Source organism: Diadema setosum, chromosome 2 (genome assembly GCF_964275005.1).
Source record: "Diadema setosum chromosome 2, eeDiaSeto1, whole genome shotgun sequence".
NCBI classification, from domain to species: domain Eukaryota; kingdom Metazoa; phylum Echinodermata; class Echinoidea; order Diadematoida; family Diadematidae; genus Diadema; species Diadema setosum.
Genome location: NC_092686.1, coordinates 339,750 through 354,975, shown reverse-complemented (window position 1 = coordinate 354,975; position 15,226 = coordinate 339,750). Strand labels below are relative to the sequence as shown.

General features: G+C 39.8%; 1 protein-coding gene across 1 annotated transcript in view; it reads right to left on the bottom strand.

Moving 5' to 3' along the window:
- Positions 1-15,226, bottom strand: part of LOC140238572 (sorting nexin-5-like) — a 50,961-nt gene that overhangs the window by 19,217 nt on the left and 16,518 nt on the right. The window contains exon 4 of the mRNA XM_072318475.1: positions 12,068-12,161. Coding sequence (XP_072174576.1) covers positions 12,068-12,161 — 94 coding nt within the window. The remainder of the gene's footprint in view (positions 1-12,067; positions 12,162-15,226) is intronic.

The window sequence follows — 15,226 nt, the reverse complement described above, 5'->3', positions numbered from 1 at the left end:
CATTACCTACTTTTCGTGAATAACATATCCCAATATACAAAGAGTTGGGTAAGCAGAGACTCCATACCCTCCCCATTTTCGACTGGCGATCTCCCGCTGAAAGCCCATTTTCGCAAAATCTCCCGTTCTCCCGATTAAGATTTGATTTCTCCCGCCCTGGCTCTGTGTCTCCCGGTGGAAAGGATTTCTTACTTATTGCTATCGTATGTTGAAAAAATAAGCCTTAGATAGCACCAGAGAACATCTAAAACCCTAGGAACTTCGCGCTTCGCACACATCAACTTGGAGTCTCCCGTCTGTTAGGGGTTTCGGGCGGGAGAATCTCCAGATCAGAAGGTGCTTGGGGTTGGAGTCTCTGGGTAAGGTCAGGTCATTGAATGCAAAGTATGCTGCTTCCAGCCACCCAAGAAAGGGTATGTGATTGCAGTCTGATTAGTAAAACTTTTTTTTTTCAATGTTTTTATTGAAGAAAACACATGACATACAAACAAGAACAAAACACTACATGCATTATAATATGATACAAAATATCAAACAAGGCCTGACATTAAAGACCTAATAAAATGGTTTGGACATTTTTTTCTTAATGATGTAATAATATTAAATGTTAAATTCTAAGTAATTCTATGGTCGTGCGGGTTTTTTTTACTGTTCTGAATTTTGTTCTACATTTGTTAACATAATAGATGCAATTTCCTCGGTTTTGGAAAACTTTCTATACTTTGGCACTATCACTTCTAAATTGTGATGACGTCTCAAGAACAGAGTCGTCGATATTGATTGTCTGGTTGATAGCCAGTGAGCTAGCAAGGCTATGCTAGTGCAGCACAGCGACAGCCGGCCGGCGGCTAGCGCTGGCGGGGGAGCGAGCTAGCGAGCGCATAGCAGGCGCTGCACTATTGTCATTGGCTAAGCCTTTAGACAAAAGAATATTTAATGAATTGTATCAGATTTAATACTGCCAATAATACAGATTACAACTGTGGTACGCTTGGACATCCATAATTTTTGGCAAACTCGTGAAATAGGCCCCACCACTGCGTACGTGTCTGTACTAATACTACGGCGACTCGCCTGTTTAAATACTCGTGAATTCAGCCCCACCGTGTGGCGTTCATCGGTAGGTAAGCACGGCGGTGGGGTTGCCTTCCATAGTCAATACTCGTGAATGCGGCGAAAATGACTTTCTAATATGTCCCTCGACTAATTTTACGGCCAATTTAACCATAAATACAACCCTACCTAACCCTAAACCCTAGGACCTACCCTTTGCTTGCTATAAACACACGGGTACGGTGCACGCGCACTGCGGTGGGGCCTATTTCACAATAGCCCCACCACCACTGCGTGTCTGTACTAATACTACGGTGACTCGCCTGCTTTATAGGCCTAAACCTACTCGTGAATTCAGCCCCACCATGGCGTTCATCGGTAGATAAGCATGGCGGTGGGGCTTCCTTCCACAGTATGATTTGTAGCATAAAACAAAAACTACTCGACCAAAATTGACGATCATTCTTGGTATCGTTTTTCTTAGAGAATGGCGCATCTAAATTACTGATAACAAATATTGCAGAAACTGACCATGGGAAACTGGTTAGGCCTTTTTTTTTTTTTTTGGAGCCACGACCCACCCTGTACAAACATATCTTTTTAGAGTGTAACCTCTGTACTTCTCGTATTCCAAACAGGCTTTTGCTAAACAATCAGATCACAGATGCGGTGTGGCTAGCTGGGGCAAAATTAGCCCATAAAAGCTTTATACGCGTGTCTTCAAGGGGACTCATCGAAAAGAGCCCATATCACGGGATGAAAACCGTTCAAATTGATATACAGAGAGAAATAACACTTAACAAAGAATAAGAAGAGAAGATGATGGAATCATAAAAAGGGAAAATGATGATTGACAAAGGATAAAAGGGGAGGAAAGATGGAAGATGAGATGAAATAAGAAAGATGGAAGATGAGATGAAATAGAACAATACTGTAAATAACATAAGGGGAGGAACAGTGGGAAAATATGACAAGATAATATAAAACATAAATGACATATCATAGGGAAAAGGATAAAGATTAACAAGGTATAGCTCAAGGTGTATAACTCCGTGCAGACATTGCCTTACCTCAAAGATATGTAAAGAAAAATGAACTCTTGTCAGTAAGTTAGAAAATTGGTGTGTTTATCTGTTTTTTTGAACAATTCTATTAAATGGTACCATTGATGACTATTATGTACAAAAAAAAACAACAACTTCAGTCTCCAAATTGCTTCATCGAACTGAAATCAGAATCAACCTAAGATGAGATAGAAATGGACAAAGAAAATGATGGGTAAGCTAAGATAGACAGCAAGGAAAGAAAAAGAAAGAGCTACATCCACACAGATTGGAAGCTCATCGCCCGAAAATAAAAACTAAGAACAGCTTTTCATTTACTATGATTTTTTTTTACACTGTAGACGTTCAAATTCTTGTTAACTATCAAATAATAACAAAGAATCAAGTCAATGCTATTAAATTTCAGTATCAAGAAAAATTGAAGTTGCAACAAACGGAGACGCTATAAGGAGTACAAACACACAACTTAGGAAAGCAGAATGGTGAAAGTAAAAGAAACACACGCACACACAAAAAAGTTAAGACTGATGTTAGAAAATACAGATTACGAATAAGTATAGGCCAACACGTACTGTAGGAATCTCCTCTTGTAAACAAAGCTTTCAGAAGCAATGTCTATAATGAATATTAGCCCCTCCGTCCACTTTGAATCATGATTTTTAGGTTAGCCTGAGGGTAAAAACATTAAATGTATCTCCATAACAGTTATTAGTCATTCATGAATTCCAATACGAATTGGATCTTGGACACGACACATCTTTGCTGCATTGTTTAAACAATTGGGATCCCCATTTTGAATGCTAGTGCCTTCATAATATTTGTGAATTCAGCACTCATTTTGTACCCTAGTAGTGTACAATTTGCACCATTCTCATAATTCCAATTTATTCTCCTGTTAGTTACCCAAACCATTATTTTTTGAAATATCTAAATCATTTTTCACCAAAAGCATATTGCTCAAACAATGTTTTGATACAAGGCATATGTTTATTGCAGGCCGATAATGGATATGGATGCTGTTTTCAATTTGTCTCCTTGAAGACACCATACAGTATTCTGGGACTACTAATTTCGCCACAGCAAGCCGCACTGCGCCCGCGACCTGCCTGTTCAGTGAAAGCACACTGACATATGCATAAATGCAAAAGAGTATCCTGATATTTGGAATAGAGTAACATATCACAAGTGGGTTTAACCAGGTTTAAAAAGGACCAATTACTGGGAATCAAAGTTATATTTGCGACAGGACAATAGCAAAACCATGTTTATCTCTATGTAAAATATCAAAATAAAAATTGCCTGTATCTTCACAGTTATCCTTAAATTGGGTATGATTATGTAGTTCTGTCAAATATCCATGAACACAGGCCATCTCCAAAAACAAGCCCACAAAAAATAAACATGTTTCAGTCGTGTTTCATGACGTGTATAAATTTCCATGATCGTCATGATCACCAAAACAAGCAAACACATGAACTAACAAATACTAAACAAACCTGTTTCAATTAACTGAAATGCATACTTACAGGGGATGGCTACTCTTACCAAACTGATCAATGGGAATCAGTGGGAATGCTGGGGGTGATTGTTGCAATCCTTGATCATCCTCCAGCATTCCCACTGATTCCCACTGAACAGTTACTAGCCATCCCCTTTAATGTTCAAGTGTATGATACAGAACTGTATATCCACAAGCAGGGATGAGGTGGGATTGTTAGTTTGATATATTTCATACAAGTGGCTTTGTCCCACCAAAACATTGTCTATGGCCTTGGTTTGCAGACACACTGCAATGAGAACTGTACAGCTACAATGTAGTGCAGGCACTGTGCTAGTGTGTCTGAATTATCACATTCCACTCACTGAACCCTCTGTGGATTTGGCAGTTGGCTAGGTCTTGACCTTTTCTGACCCATGCACTGATGGACATAGGCCAGACATCATTCCACACTTTCTATCCCCACAATATAAATCCTCTGAAACCAGCATGTATATGTTGCTCATCGTGAACATGGCCATTTGAAGAAGAGCACTCGCCATAAGATGACGACTGTGATAAGAGAGCGGTGTCCTGACTCACAAATATTGTTAAACGGATTTCATAGTAGTTTGTACAACTGTAAGTCTATCCAATATTCTCTTGTAAACTGTTCACTTCACAGGATGTGGCCAGTGGTGCACTGGATGGTGATCATGCAATGATTAGGAGCTGTGCCTGTGAATAAACATTTCGATTGAGTGTCCAGAACTATATCCTTTTTTGAGTTGTGAGCATTTGACTTACTTGTGTTTGTCAATGACGTTATTTGGACTGTACGTATTAAATGTTTGTGCGATACCTGGTACTGGCCCTATAACTTTATATAGCTTTCTTCTGATCAATATGCATGCAGGAATGTTGTTGCAAAATATTACATTGATTGTGTACCGGTAGTTACAGTTCTTGCTTTACCATTACACGTAAATTGCATTACATGATAATGTTCCACTTCATGTGCATGCTGTGTAGTGTGCAAAATATTCAAACTTGTTACGCATAATGCAAAGCCTAGCACATACAAACTTTGCATGTGCAAGGCCATGTATGGATAATTACATGTACAATGTATGTATGTTCACACACTCACACACACACCACAAGCGGGGCTATCTATCAATAGCCGAATACAATCCAGTTCTCAGCTGCGCTATAGAAAATATAGGAGAAGCATAGGCCTAAATGCTGCGTTTATCATCTTTCCGCGAATTACAAAAAGGCTTTCCACTCATACCCACTATCAAAAGTCGTTTCCAAAGCCCTGTGATAAATGTCTTCCAGAAAAGTTGCGTTTATTGATTCATAGCAAATAGTAATCATAGCTAGGCTAAGAGGGTGTATACTCTCGCGATATCGCACAAAAATGGATGTAGTACGCCATGGGGCCTCACATGGAGCCCAACGGCGGCCATTTTAGTAATGAAACCGCAAGCTTCATAACACGTGAGCCTATGGAGGGAATCCTACCTTCCTTTCATTTTCTTCATTTTAAGGAGACACATCACAGCGGTAAAACTGCGTATCAGGCTTCAAAATATCAGCAGAAGTATATTTTCTGTTGATACATTAAAAAAATTTGAAGTAATGCCACTACTTTTCAATCTGTAGTGCATCAAAGTTTGTGTTTGAGCTGAGAAACGCCATCTATCTCTTTCTCTCTTGTTTTCATTGTCTTTTACGGGCAATTCCATAATTACAAACGTACATTTCGTACACTTTAAAAAGCTCTAACAACTAGACTTGATTTCATTCACAAGATTTGATACTTTTAATTTCTAACACCCATCTCGAAGGTAAAGTGATCACAAAATTATATTCAATATGATCAATACTTTGACCTTGATATGATGAAAATAGGGCCGTTACAGACGTACCTGCATGAGTTGAAATTTCTGACATTGGAATGTAAAGTGGAAAACTCTGTGAATTGTGGGGTACTTTCCAGCAAATTCATTCTTTTCATTTCAATTAGATGTTAAACACCCCAAAAGTGCAGAAATTAAGAATTTTTTTTTTAAATTAGCAATTAATTGCACCCTTTTTGTGTTACGGACGTACAGTATTTTACAGACGTAGAAAATTTCCATTACAGACGTACGTTTTGAAATCGTTATTAATTTTATTATTTTGATGGATTTATTTTAAGATCCCTTTACCAGAATTCAGTGACTTCTCATGCTGTAGGGTCTTAATCTTCATAATTTGAGATGACAATCGCATTTTTTTACTGAAATCTGCAAAAACCTTCCCCAAATCATCACCTTGCATACAGTTCATGCTTCACTGAGCAACAGGATGATTACATTATCCAAAGAAATATCCTTTCATGGTAAATTAGCTTGTCAGTTGATCATGTTGTAGCCTATTTCATTTTGACAAACACATTATTGTCTAGAATATTAATTTGTAGAAAAGAAATTAATTCAATATTGGAATCAGATTTAATTAATACCACCATATAACTATCTAGGGATCCATTACTCATGTATGCAGTACACACAAAGCAGTGCAGAAATGGTTTGCGCCACACATGAAAAATTGATGGTGTAGGCCTACTATATTTTGCAAGCATTTCAAACAAAATCCTTTCAAACATATCTGAATTGTAGACTCTATACCTGATCAAAGTTTTGAAATAAATAAAAAAATAGATACATTTGTACATAAAAACAAATTGACAGTAAACTATCATGAACACCAGAATAATAATCTTAATGTGGATTTTGAAAATGTGGATTTTGAAAACATATCATGGTGTCCCTTGCTCTATGAATTGTGAGTATTCCAAAAATCTTCTATTTCTCAGCATGTTAAAAACAAAATTATACTGGTTTGTATGGTTAAAATTGAAGTAATAATTTCACTTTTTGGGGGTATTAAAAATAGTGTAACATGGAATGATTGAGATATTAATGGATGAAGGACATAATTTACAGAGCAAAGAGTTTGAATGCGAGTCCCAGACTCCAGCTACGTGTAAACTGACCACGATTGCCATCAACTGTTTGTAGTGTGATTTTTCTGGCAGTGTTTTTTTTTTGTGGTTTTTGTTTTTGTTTTTGTTTTTTTTTACGGAAAATATTTGATCTGGTGATCTGGTGACCACTTGCAGGATGCTTGACATTGATCCTGAGATTCCTGCCCTTAGTGCCCCATTTAAAGAACCTCACCAGGAAATGTTTCTATGTGATATTCATCTAAAACACTAAATCCCCAACATTTACATCAAGTTTATCATTCACTGACGTGTCATCTTCAGGTTTCTCATCTAGACTGACAATGGAATCATAGATCTTAAACCTGTCTAATTGGACTTTCCTGTATTCTAAAGCATTCAATGGTACTTTTGATACTCACATTATGCTCCTTATATACTAGTAGGCCTAATGACTGTGTGAGCATTTGGTACAGGTACAGCTATTTGCAAATAGGGGTGCCTTTGAATCCAACTTCTCTCTCAGTTGATATCATTTCCTTTAGTAATCACATCTTTTGTGGGATTCTTAGTATTTCTACCTCATAGGTTGTTTGTGGGGTTGATGTAGCTGCCCGCCCATTTTACACATATGTCATGTATCTCCAAACTGCTTTTTTTTTCTTCTTTTTTTTTGCAGTACTCACTATCTTGTCCATCCACTGAGAACACACTTTCGTTGTACACCCTTACCATGACAAAAAGCCACTTTATCATTATCTGCATTGATAGTTTCCTTCTACTTTTGTATCAAGGAAGACTTGGCTTGACCTGGGTATGGGTACATCTGAAACCACATGGATTGTGGGTAGTTAAAGGTATTTTTTGTTTAATCCTAATCAAGATATGCTCCATAATTATGTAGATCTACATGTATAGATGTTTTGCTTGTGTTGTATAGCTCATCTGACACAGTAACAATGCTCTTTGTTTTACTCTCTGTCTCCTGATACATCGTGGCCAAAAGATGAGAGATCTATGCAATTTAGCATTTCCATATACTTTAGGTCTTTCTCGGAAATTTTGAATATGTGTGCAATGCGATTTAAAAAACAACAACAAACAAACAAACAAAACAAACAAACAAACACTGCTAATTAGTTTGATTAACAAGTATTCCAACTTAATCGTAATTATCAAGATGTTCTATGCTACCTTTCAATTAAATCACAAATAAACATCAGAAAATAAAATCAACAAATCAATCCTCATGAAATTGTAAAGCTCACATACAGTCACACTATATGTGTCTGTTACAGATGTACACTTTTTAACAATAATTGACTACTTAATTATTACAGAGCAGAAGTTTCTTTATGAGTGTTTCGGAAGAGGGTTATGACCTTGCTTTGCATTTAATTAGGGTGTTCTTCTTTACCGAGTGCTTAATTTGTAAAACTTAAAAAAAAAAAACATTTTGTTTTTTTGTTACGGACATACATGGCCCAATGGGCTAAAATTAACGATTAGTACAGAGTAATTGCAAAGGTAAAATTGATTGTCACTGACTAATGTTTGTTCACTTATCTAAACTCTTCATACACAAAACCAAGAGTGATAATTTCACATTTACTGAAGGAAAATATGATGAAAACAATTAGAATAGCCTTTTGGAGATCAAAATGCACCTAACATTTTCTCTTGTTTGAAAAGGATTTTGTGATGTATGCCAGGTTTGCTTTTCGGCGAACCTGGCTGCCAGGTTCGCTTTTTGGCGAACCTGGCGGCAAGGTTCGCTTTTTGGCGAACCTGGCAGTCAGGTTCGCTTTTTGGTGAACCTGGCGGCAAGGTTCGCTTTTTGGCGAACCTGGCAGCCAGGTTCGCTTTTTGGCGAACCTGGCGGCCAGGTTCACTTTTTGGCGAACCTGGCGGCCAGGTTCGCTTTTTGGCAAACCCGGCAGTCAGGTTTGCTTTTTGGCGAACCTGGCGGCAAGGTTCGCTTTTTGGCGAACCTGGCGGCAAGGTTCGCTTTTTGGCGAACCTGGCAGCCAGGTTCGCTTTTTGGCGAACCTGGCGGCCAGGTTTGCTTTTCGGCGAACCTGGCAGTCGGGTTCGCTTTTTGGCGAACCTGGCGGCAAGGTTCGCTTTTTGGCGAGCCTGGCAGTCAGGTTCGCTTTTTGGCGAACCTGGCGGCAAGGTTCGCTTTTTAGCAAACCTGGCGGCAAGGTTCGCTTTTTGGCGAACCTGGCGGCCAGGTTCGCTTTTTGGCGAACCTGGCGGCCAGGTTCGCTTTTTGGCAAACCCGGCTGTCAGGTTCGCTTTTTGGCGAACCTGGCGGCCAGGTTCGCTTTTTGGCAAACCTTGCAGCCAGGTTCGCTCTTTGGCGAACCTGGCAGCCAGGTTCGCTTTTTGGCAAACCTTGCAGCCAGGTTCGCTTTTTGGCGAACCTGGCAGTCAGGTTCGCTTTTTAGCGAACCTGGCGGCAAGGTTCGCTTTTTGGCGAACCTGGTAGCCAGGTTCGCTTTTTGGCGAACCTGGCTGCCAGGTTTGCTTTGTGGCGAACCTGGCAGCCAGGTTCGCTTTTTGGCAAACCCGGTAGCCAGGTTCGCTTTTTGGCGAACCCGGCGGCCAGGTTCGCTTTTTGGCGAACCCGGCGGCCAGGTTCGCTTTTTGGCGAAACTGGCGGCCAGGTTCGCTTTTTGGCAAACCTTGCGGCCAGGTTCGCTTTTTGGCAAACCTGGCTGCCAGGTTTGCTTTGTGGCGAACCTGGCGGCCAGGTTCGCTTTTTGGCAAACCTTGCAGCCAGGTTCGCTTTTTGGCAAACCCAGCAGTCAGGTTCGCTTTTTGGCGAACCTGGCAGGGCAGCCAGCGAACCTGGCAGTCAGGTTCGCTTTTTAGCGAACCTGGCGGCAAGGTTCGCTTTTTGGCGAACCTGGCGGTCAGGTTTGCTTTTTGGCGAACCTGGCGGCCAGGTTCGCTTTTTGGCGAACCTGGCAGCCAGGTTCGCTTTTTGGCGAACCTGGCGGCCAGGTTCGCTTTTTGGCGAACCTGGCGGCCAGGTTCGCTTTTTGGCAAACCTTGCAGCCAGGTTCGCTTTTTGGCGAACCTGGCGGCCAGGTTCGCTTTTTGGCAAACCTTGCAGCCAGGTTCGCTTTTTGGCAAACCTTGCGGCCAGGTTCGCTTTTTGGCAAACCTGGCTGCCAGGTTTGCTTTGTGGCGAACCTGGCGGCCAGGTTCGCTTTTTGGCAAACCTTGCAGCCAGGTTCGCTTTTTGGCAAACCCAGCAGTCAGGTTCGCTTTTTGGCGAACCTGGCAGGGCAGCCAGCGAACCTGGCAGTCAGGTTCGCTTTTTAGCGAACCTGGCGGCAAGGTTCGCTTTTTGGCGAACCTGGCGGTCAGGTTTGCTTTTTGGCGAACCTGGCGGCCACGTTCGCTTTTTGGCGAACCTGGCGGCCAGGTTCGCTTTTTGGCGAACCTGGCGGCCAGGTTCGCTTTTTGGCAAACCTTGCAGCCAGGTTCGCTTTTTGGCGAACCTGGTGGCCAAATTCGCTTTTTGGCAAACCTTGCAGCCAGGTTCGCTTTTTGGCAAACCCAGCAGTCAGGTTCGCTTTTTGGCGAACCTGGCAGGGCAGCCAGGGTTCGCTTTCTAGCGAACCTGGGAGCATCATTTTCAGTAGAAAATGCCATTTTTTGCACATTGATGGATCAATTTTTAACAAATTTTTCCCAAAATCGAGTGCTTTTTTGTAGACTGTTTCGGAAAGTCTCTTTTTAGTTTGGACTGGGTTCTTCTCAATATTCACTTTGTGCACCCCCTGAAGCTTGGTCATAATGGCACTCAGAGAAACTCACCTGGTTCAAATCCAGTCCATTTATTGTTCTCTCATGATTACAATGAAGTCTGATGAATCTACTTTATGCACTACACAATGTTTGCTGGTTACCAACTTAAATTCCAAAGACATCAAAGCATTTACCTTCTCTTTACCTTACCATTTGCCTCTTTTTTTGCTTTAATACCACAAATCAGTTTCATAATATTCAAAACAAAACAAAAATCAAATCTGGCAAACCTGTAATCATGGCAATCAAGTTAAGTTATGGAATGTTAAAAGAATCAAACATTTTTATCAAGATGCAGAAAATTGAAAGAGGCAATGGTTGGTGTTCTGATCTAGTGCAGACTAAAGTCCAGATTAGCGGCTAATTAATTGGCAAATAGGCAAGGCCTAACTTTTGGTATTCCGATAGCAGTTTTCGCCATGACCCCAAACTAAAGTGTGAACTAAATCATATACTCTTTAGTTTCCAGCGACAGGTAGTTTTTAGTCTGAAATAACTCAACAGTTTGTACCATATCGTACGTACTGTGGCTTGACTAGTAACGGCTCATCCATTGAAGCCAGGGTGCAATGCGATGGTGATCGGAAAATTCTACTCAAATTCCACAGATTTTAACAGTGCATATTGTGTCCGTACATACGTAACTGTATCTGCCAGTGTAAAAATCTTTGAAATGCAGTTGTTAACTTTAAATCATTCTCTTATGGCAACAGGATGTGGTAATTAGCAAATTTTCTCACCATACACGTACGTATGAGTCTGTAATATCAGCTTGTCAGGTATGTTGATTCTTCTTTTTTTTTCTGTTAAAATAGGTCCTGATTAAGTTCTGATTAACGAAGCTTGGGTTAACTTTAGTTCAGAGTTTGTTTTTTTAATTGTAGATCTCGGTAGAAACTTCCTCAGTGGTTGTTCACTTTCCGCACAAGACTGTCATGCCAACGTACATTACGTATGTATGTAAGATGTGCAGTCCCCAAGCCTCTGCAGTATGCTGATGAGCCCAATTTCACAGTTTTTTTACAGCTTGTTATTGGTCTCGCGATTCAGGGGACTGTGCCAGCGTGAGAGAAAAAGCTGTAGTTTTGGCAGTGTTGTGCTTTGTTTGTTGCATCAGCCAAAAAGTGCAAGTCTTGTGTACCAGACTCTTTGTTGCACATTTTAGCTAAGATGAATATTCAGTCTAGATTTAGTCTGAGGTTTAGGAAGGCCTTGCTATCAGAATAACAACTACTGATAATCTACACTTGAATGATTTCTTCATCTCTGATAATTTGAATATGATATGGTAGTAACTAATATCACTGATTTCTGAAACCATGGATGGGAAACTTAAGAATTCCTTAACTTTTAAATTTCATGCCCAATTTTGATGGAACTTCTATCACTCTGTTCATCTAATGATACTGAATTCACTGTTCAAACCAACTTAAATGCCATGTGGAATCAAATCTAGTTTTCTTTGTTATGTACATCAGACACTGAGAAAATAGCAAAGGCATATTTGGTAAAACGTGACGGTTAAGACAAGAAAGCATGATCTGCCATACACAAATGTAATTTGACACTTTTTTTTTTTTTTAGTTATTACAGGATTACACCTATACTTGGTAACATGGTCATTTTGCCCAAATGTACTATCTAATATGAACTAACCTTTCATCTTTGTGCTCTCTTCTCCAAGTTCTTTTTTTGACTTTGCAGCTGTGTCTGCAGCTGAAGCGACAGGTTTTGGTGGTAAAGGCGGCATCTATATATGGGAAGTAACCACAAGCAAACATGTGAGATCAGCATGCACAGTCATTTACGTACAGTGTGTAACTTTTTGTTGTAAAGTCATATTTTCCGCTTGCATAATTTTCACTTAGATTTTCTTCATATTCTCTATGAAAAAGATTATCAATTATCACATTTATCCAACAAAAAGAAGTGTGTGAAATTTTCATTTAATGTGACTCCCTATCACACATTTGCACTTTGTTTGGTCTGAAGTAAGGATCAAACATCAATACATTAACAAAAACATTTTGCTTATAAATTCAAGAATTCTTTTTATAATTCCTGTAGTATAATTCTAGCAACTGGAGAATGAAAAATAATAACAAAAAGTATGTGCGTATTAAACACCCTTGTACTGAATCATTGCTCTACCTTTAATGTTCAGGTGAATTCATCTTGATTCGATATTCAGTAATTTAGCAACCAGCCTAAAAACCTGATATTTGCCAAATACTGCAACACATTACTCCAACGTAAAAAAAAAAAGCAAAAAAAAGCAAAAAAAAAAAAAAAGCTGTTAAATGTCTCTTAGGGGCAACATGTGTGGGTTCACATGCCTGCAGGCAATAGCAGTATTATGTCTTTACTTTTGTGTGCCCTGACTCTCATGTAGTCTCCATTCATTTCATTTTCATTTTGTGTAACGTGTACAGTACAGTGTATCCTTTCTAATGTTCATTCTGGTATTTGTTTCATGTTTGCAATGTTTATGATATGTATCCTACATGTGTACATTCTTTACCTGGTCGAATAAATAATGATAATAATAAGATGCTTAACTCTTTTATAATGTTATCACTAAAGATTTTGAGAAATAACAAGCTGTTGTGCCAATCATTTGATGTAAATTCTGCATGGTATGCTCCCTGAAGAATGTAATGAGACATACACAACAGTATGCCCATGAGAAGAAGGCCTTGAATACATGCCATAAATGGTGGGAAAAGACAAATCATATCACATCTGGTTTTGCAATGAGATTGTTGCCAAGAAATGACTCAAAAAAAGAAAAGAAAATGAAACCAAGAAGTGTTACAACACTGCATAAATGTATGTATGCTGGTGGTAAGCATACAAAATTGTAGGTGACTCTTTACAATAAACAGACATCCTTGGGACTAAGAGCATGTGATGTAGACACAGACATTCAATAGACATATGAAAGCAAGCTTTGTGAACTCCTATCCATGTCAATGTAGAATTTTGATTGGTTGACCAGCGTATACTCCACTTCCATACCCTATTTTTGTTGACCTGAAAACCAAGGTTGTCATCAGAATCATGTGGTAGGCCAAACCACACAGAGTGGCTGTATGATCTACATTGTACTATGCACAGTACACTATCTACTGACAAGGGTTTAAGACTAGTCCTGAGTATACCGTAGAGAGGTGTGTATGAGAAATGTGTGTTATAGCAAAATCAGTGTGTCCTCAACGGGTTTAAAAAAGAGTAAAATGAACATATCGTGGGATACCTGGTATACCAGCTTCCCGTGGCATCAACTGATATTATGAAAACCTGGGGTGGTATTCTGAGGCCGTAATTAACTTCGTTATTAAGTCGAGAAGTTAATAGGCCCTTAATCATGGGCAAAATTGGTATTCTGAGGACGTAATCAAGGTATGATTAAGTCCCCTTATGATTATCTTAGGTTTCTCCCATCTAATCGTTATTCCATCCAACATGGGCAAAATCGGTATTCTGAGGATGTAATTAAGGTATGATTAAGTCCCCTATGATTATCTTAGGTTCCTCCTATCTAATTGTTATTCCATCCAATCAGACGCGTTGTTAGAAGCCAAAATGATGATCACGCGCGCAAAATATGCCCTCAATGCGCACTCCTCCACACACCCCTGTAATTACAACGCAAGAGCTCCGTGCGCACACTCCGGTCTTTGATTACAACCCTTCACCTACGCACACGAAGAGCTCACATAAAATGACAAAATTCCTCAAAGATCACCTATATTTCTTTTTTTCTCTGAATTCTATGGATACCATGACAACAAGACTCAACCGCTCCTCGGTTACCGAAGACGGTAAGCATCATTTTGGCCGAGAAAAAACGCCGAAATGCGTGATATCCGAGTAGTTAATGACACTCTTTGGTATCATTAAGTTTTCCATTAACTTTCATACTTAAACACACGCTCAGAATACCGATTTGTAATTAACTCTGTGATTAAGTCCTCTTAGAAGTGCATCATTGTGCATCAATACGCGCAAGCGCGAAAGACTTTCCCGCCAAAACGCTTGTTGTCATGGTAATTAATAGACCCCCTACTTAATTAAGTTCTCAGAATACCAATTTGGTAATTAAGTGCGAATCAGACACTTAATAAGCCCTCAGAATACGGCCCTTGATATACCAGGTTCCCGAAATGTAGGCCAAGGGTGTGTTTATGCTCAATTTGCGAAGGCAGAATCAGCATTTTGAAACGCTAATTCAAAAAGCTGATTCAAAACGCCGTTCACGAGAGCACTGTTTATGCTCACTTTCTTCGAGCCTTGGAAAGAGCGTTTGCAATTGCTTCGCTGATCTCAGCAGAGACAGGTCAAATTGGGGCGCGCGTTTTTTTGAAAGTTCGGGCCTGAGTGCGTGCATTGTTCACGTTCCGTAGCATGTCTAATATAATTTCGATTGCTTTCCTAACATGAACTCTAGACAGTGATGGGAAATACAAGTTTCTATTTCATTGACAAATTGTTGACAAAGTCGGAATGTATGATAATAGTGAGCTCTTCATGCATTAATTCATAGTTATGTCTGTCACCATGTACAGTAATGTACCAACAGGGAGCTCGAAGGATCAGCACCTGCAAATTGTGTTGCACAGCACGTAGAGTTATCGAAAGGTCGGCTGGCCTGGCGCGCTCATTTTCAAGTGAACCGGAAAGGCGATGAAGATGACGTCATTTAAATGCGTTTGTGATGTGAGTTGCGTTTATGCTGCCTCGTCGAACGTGATTAGTCAGAAACGCCGATCGTAAACGCACCTTTTTGTGATGTGAGTTGCGTTTATGCTGCCC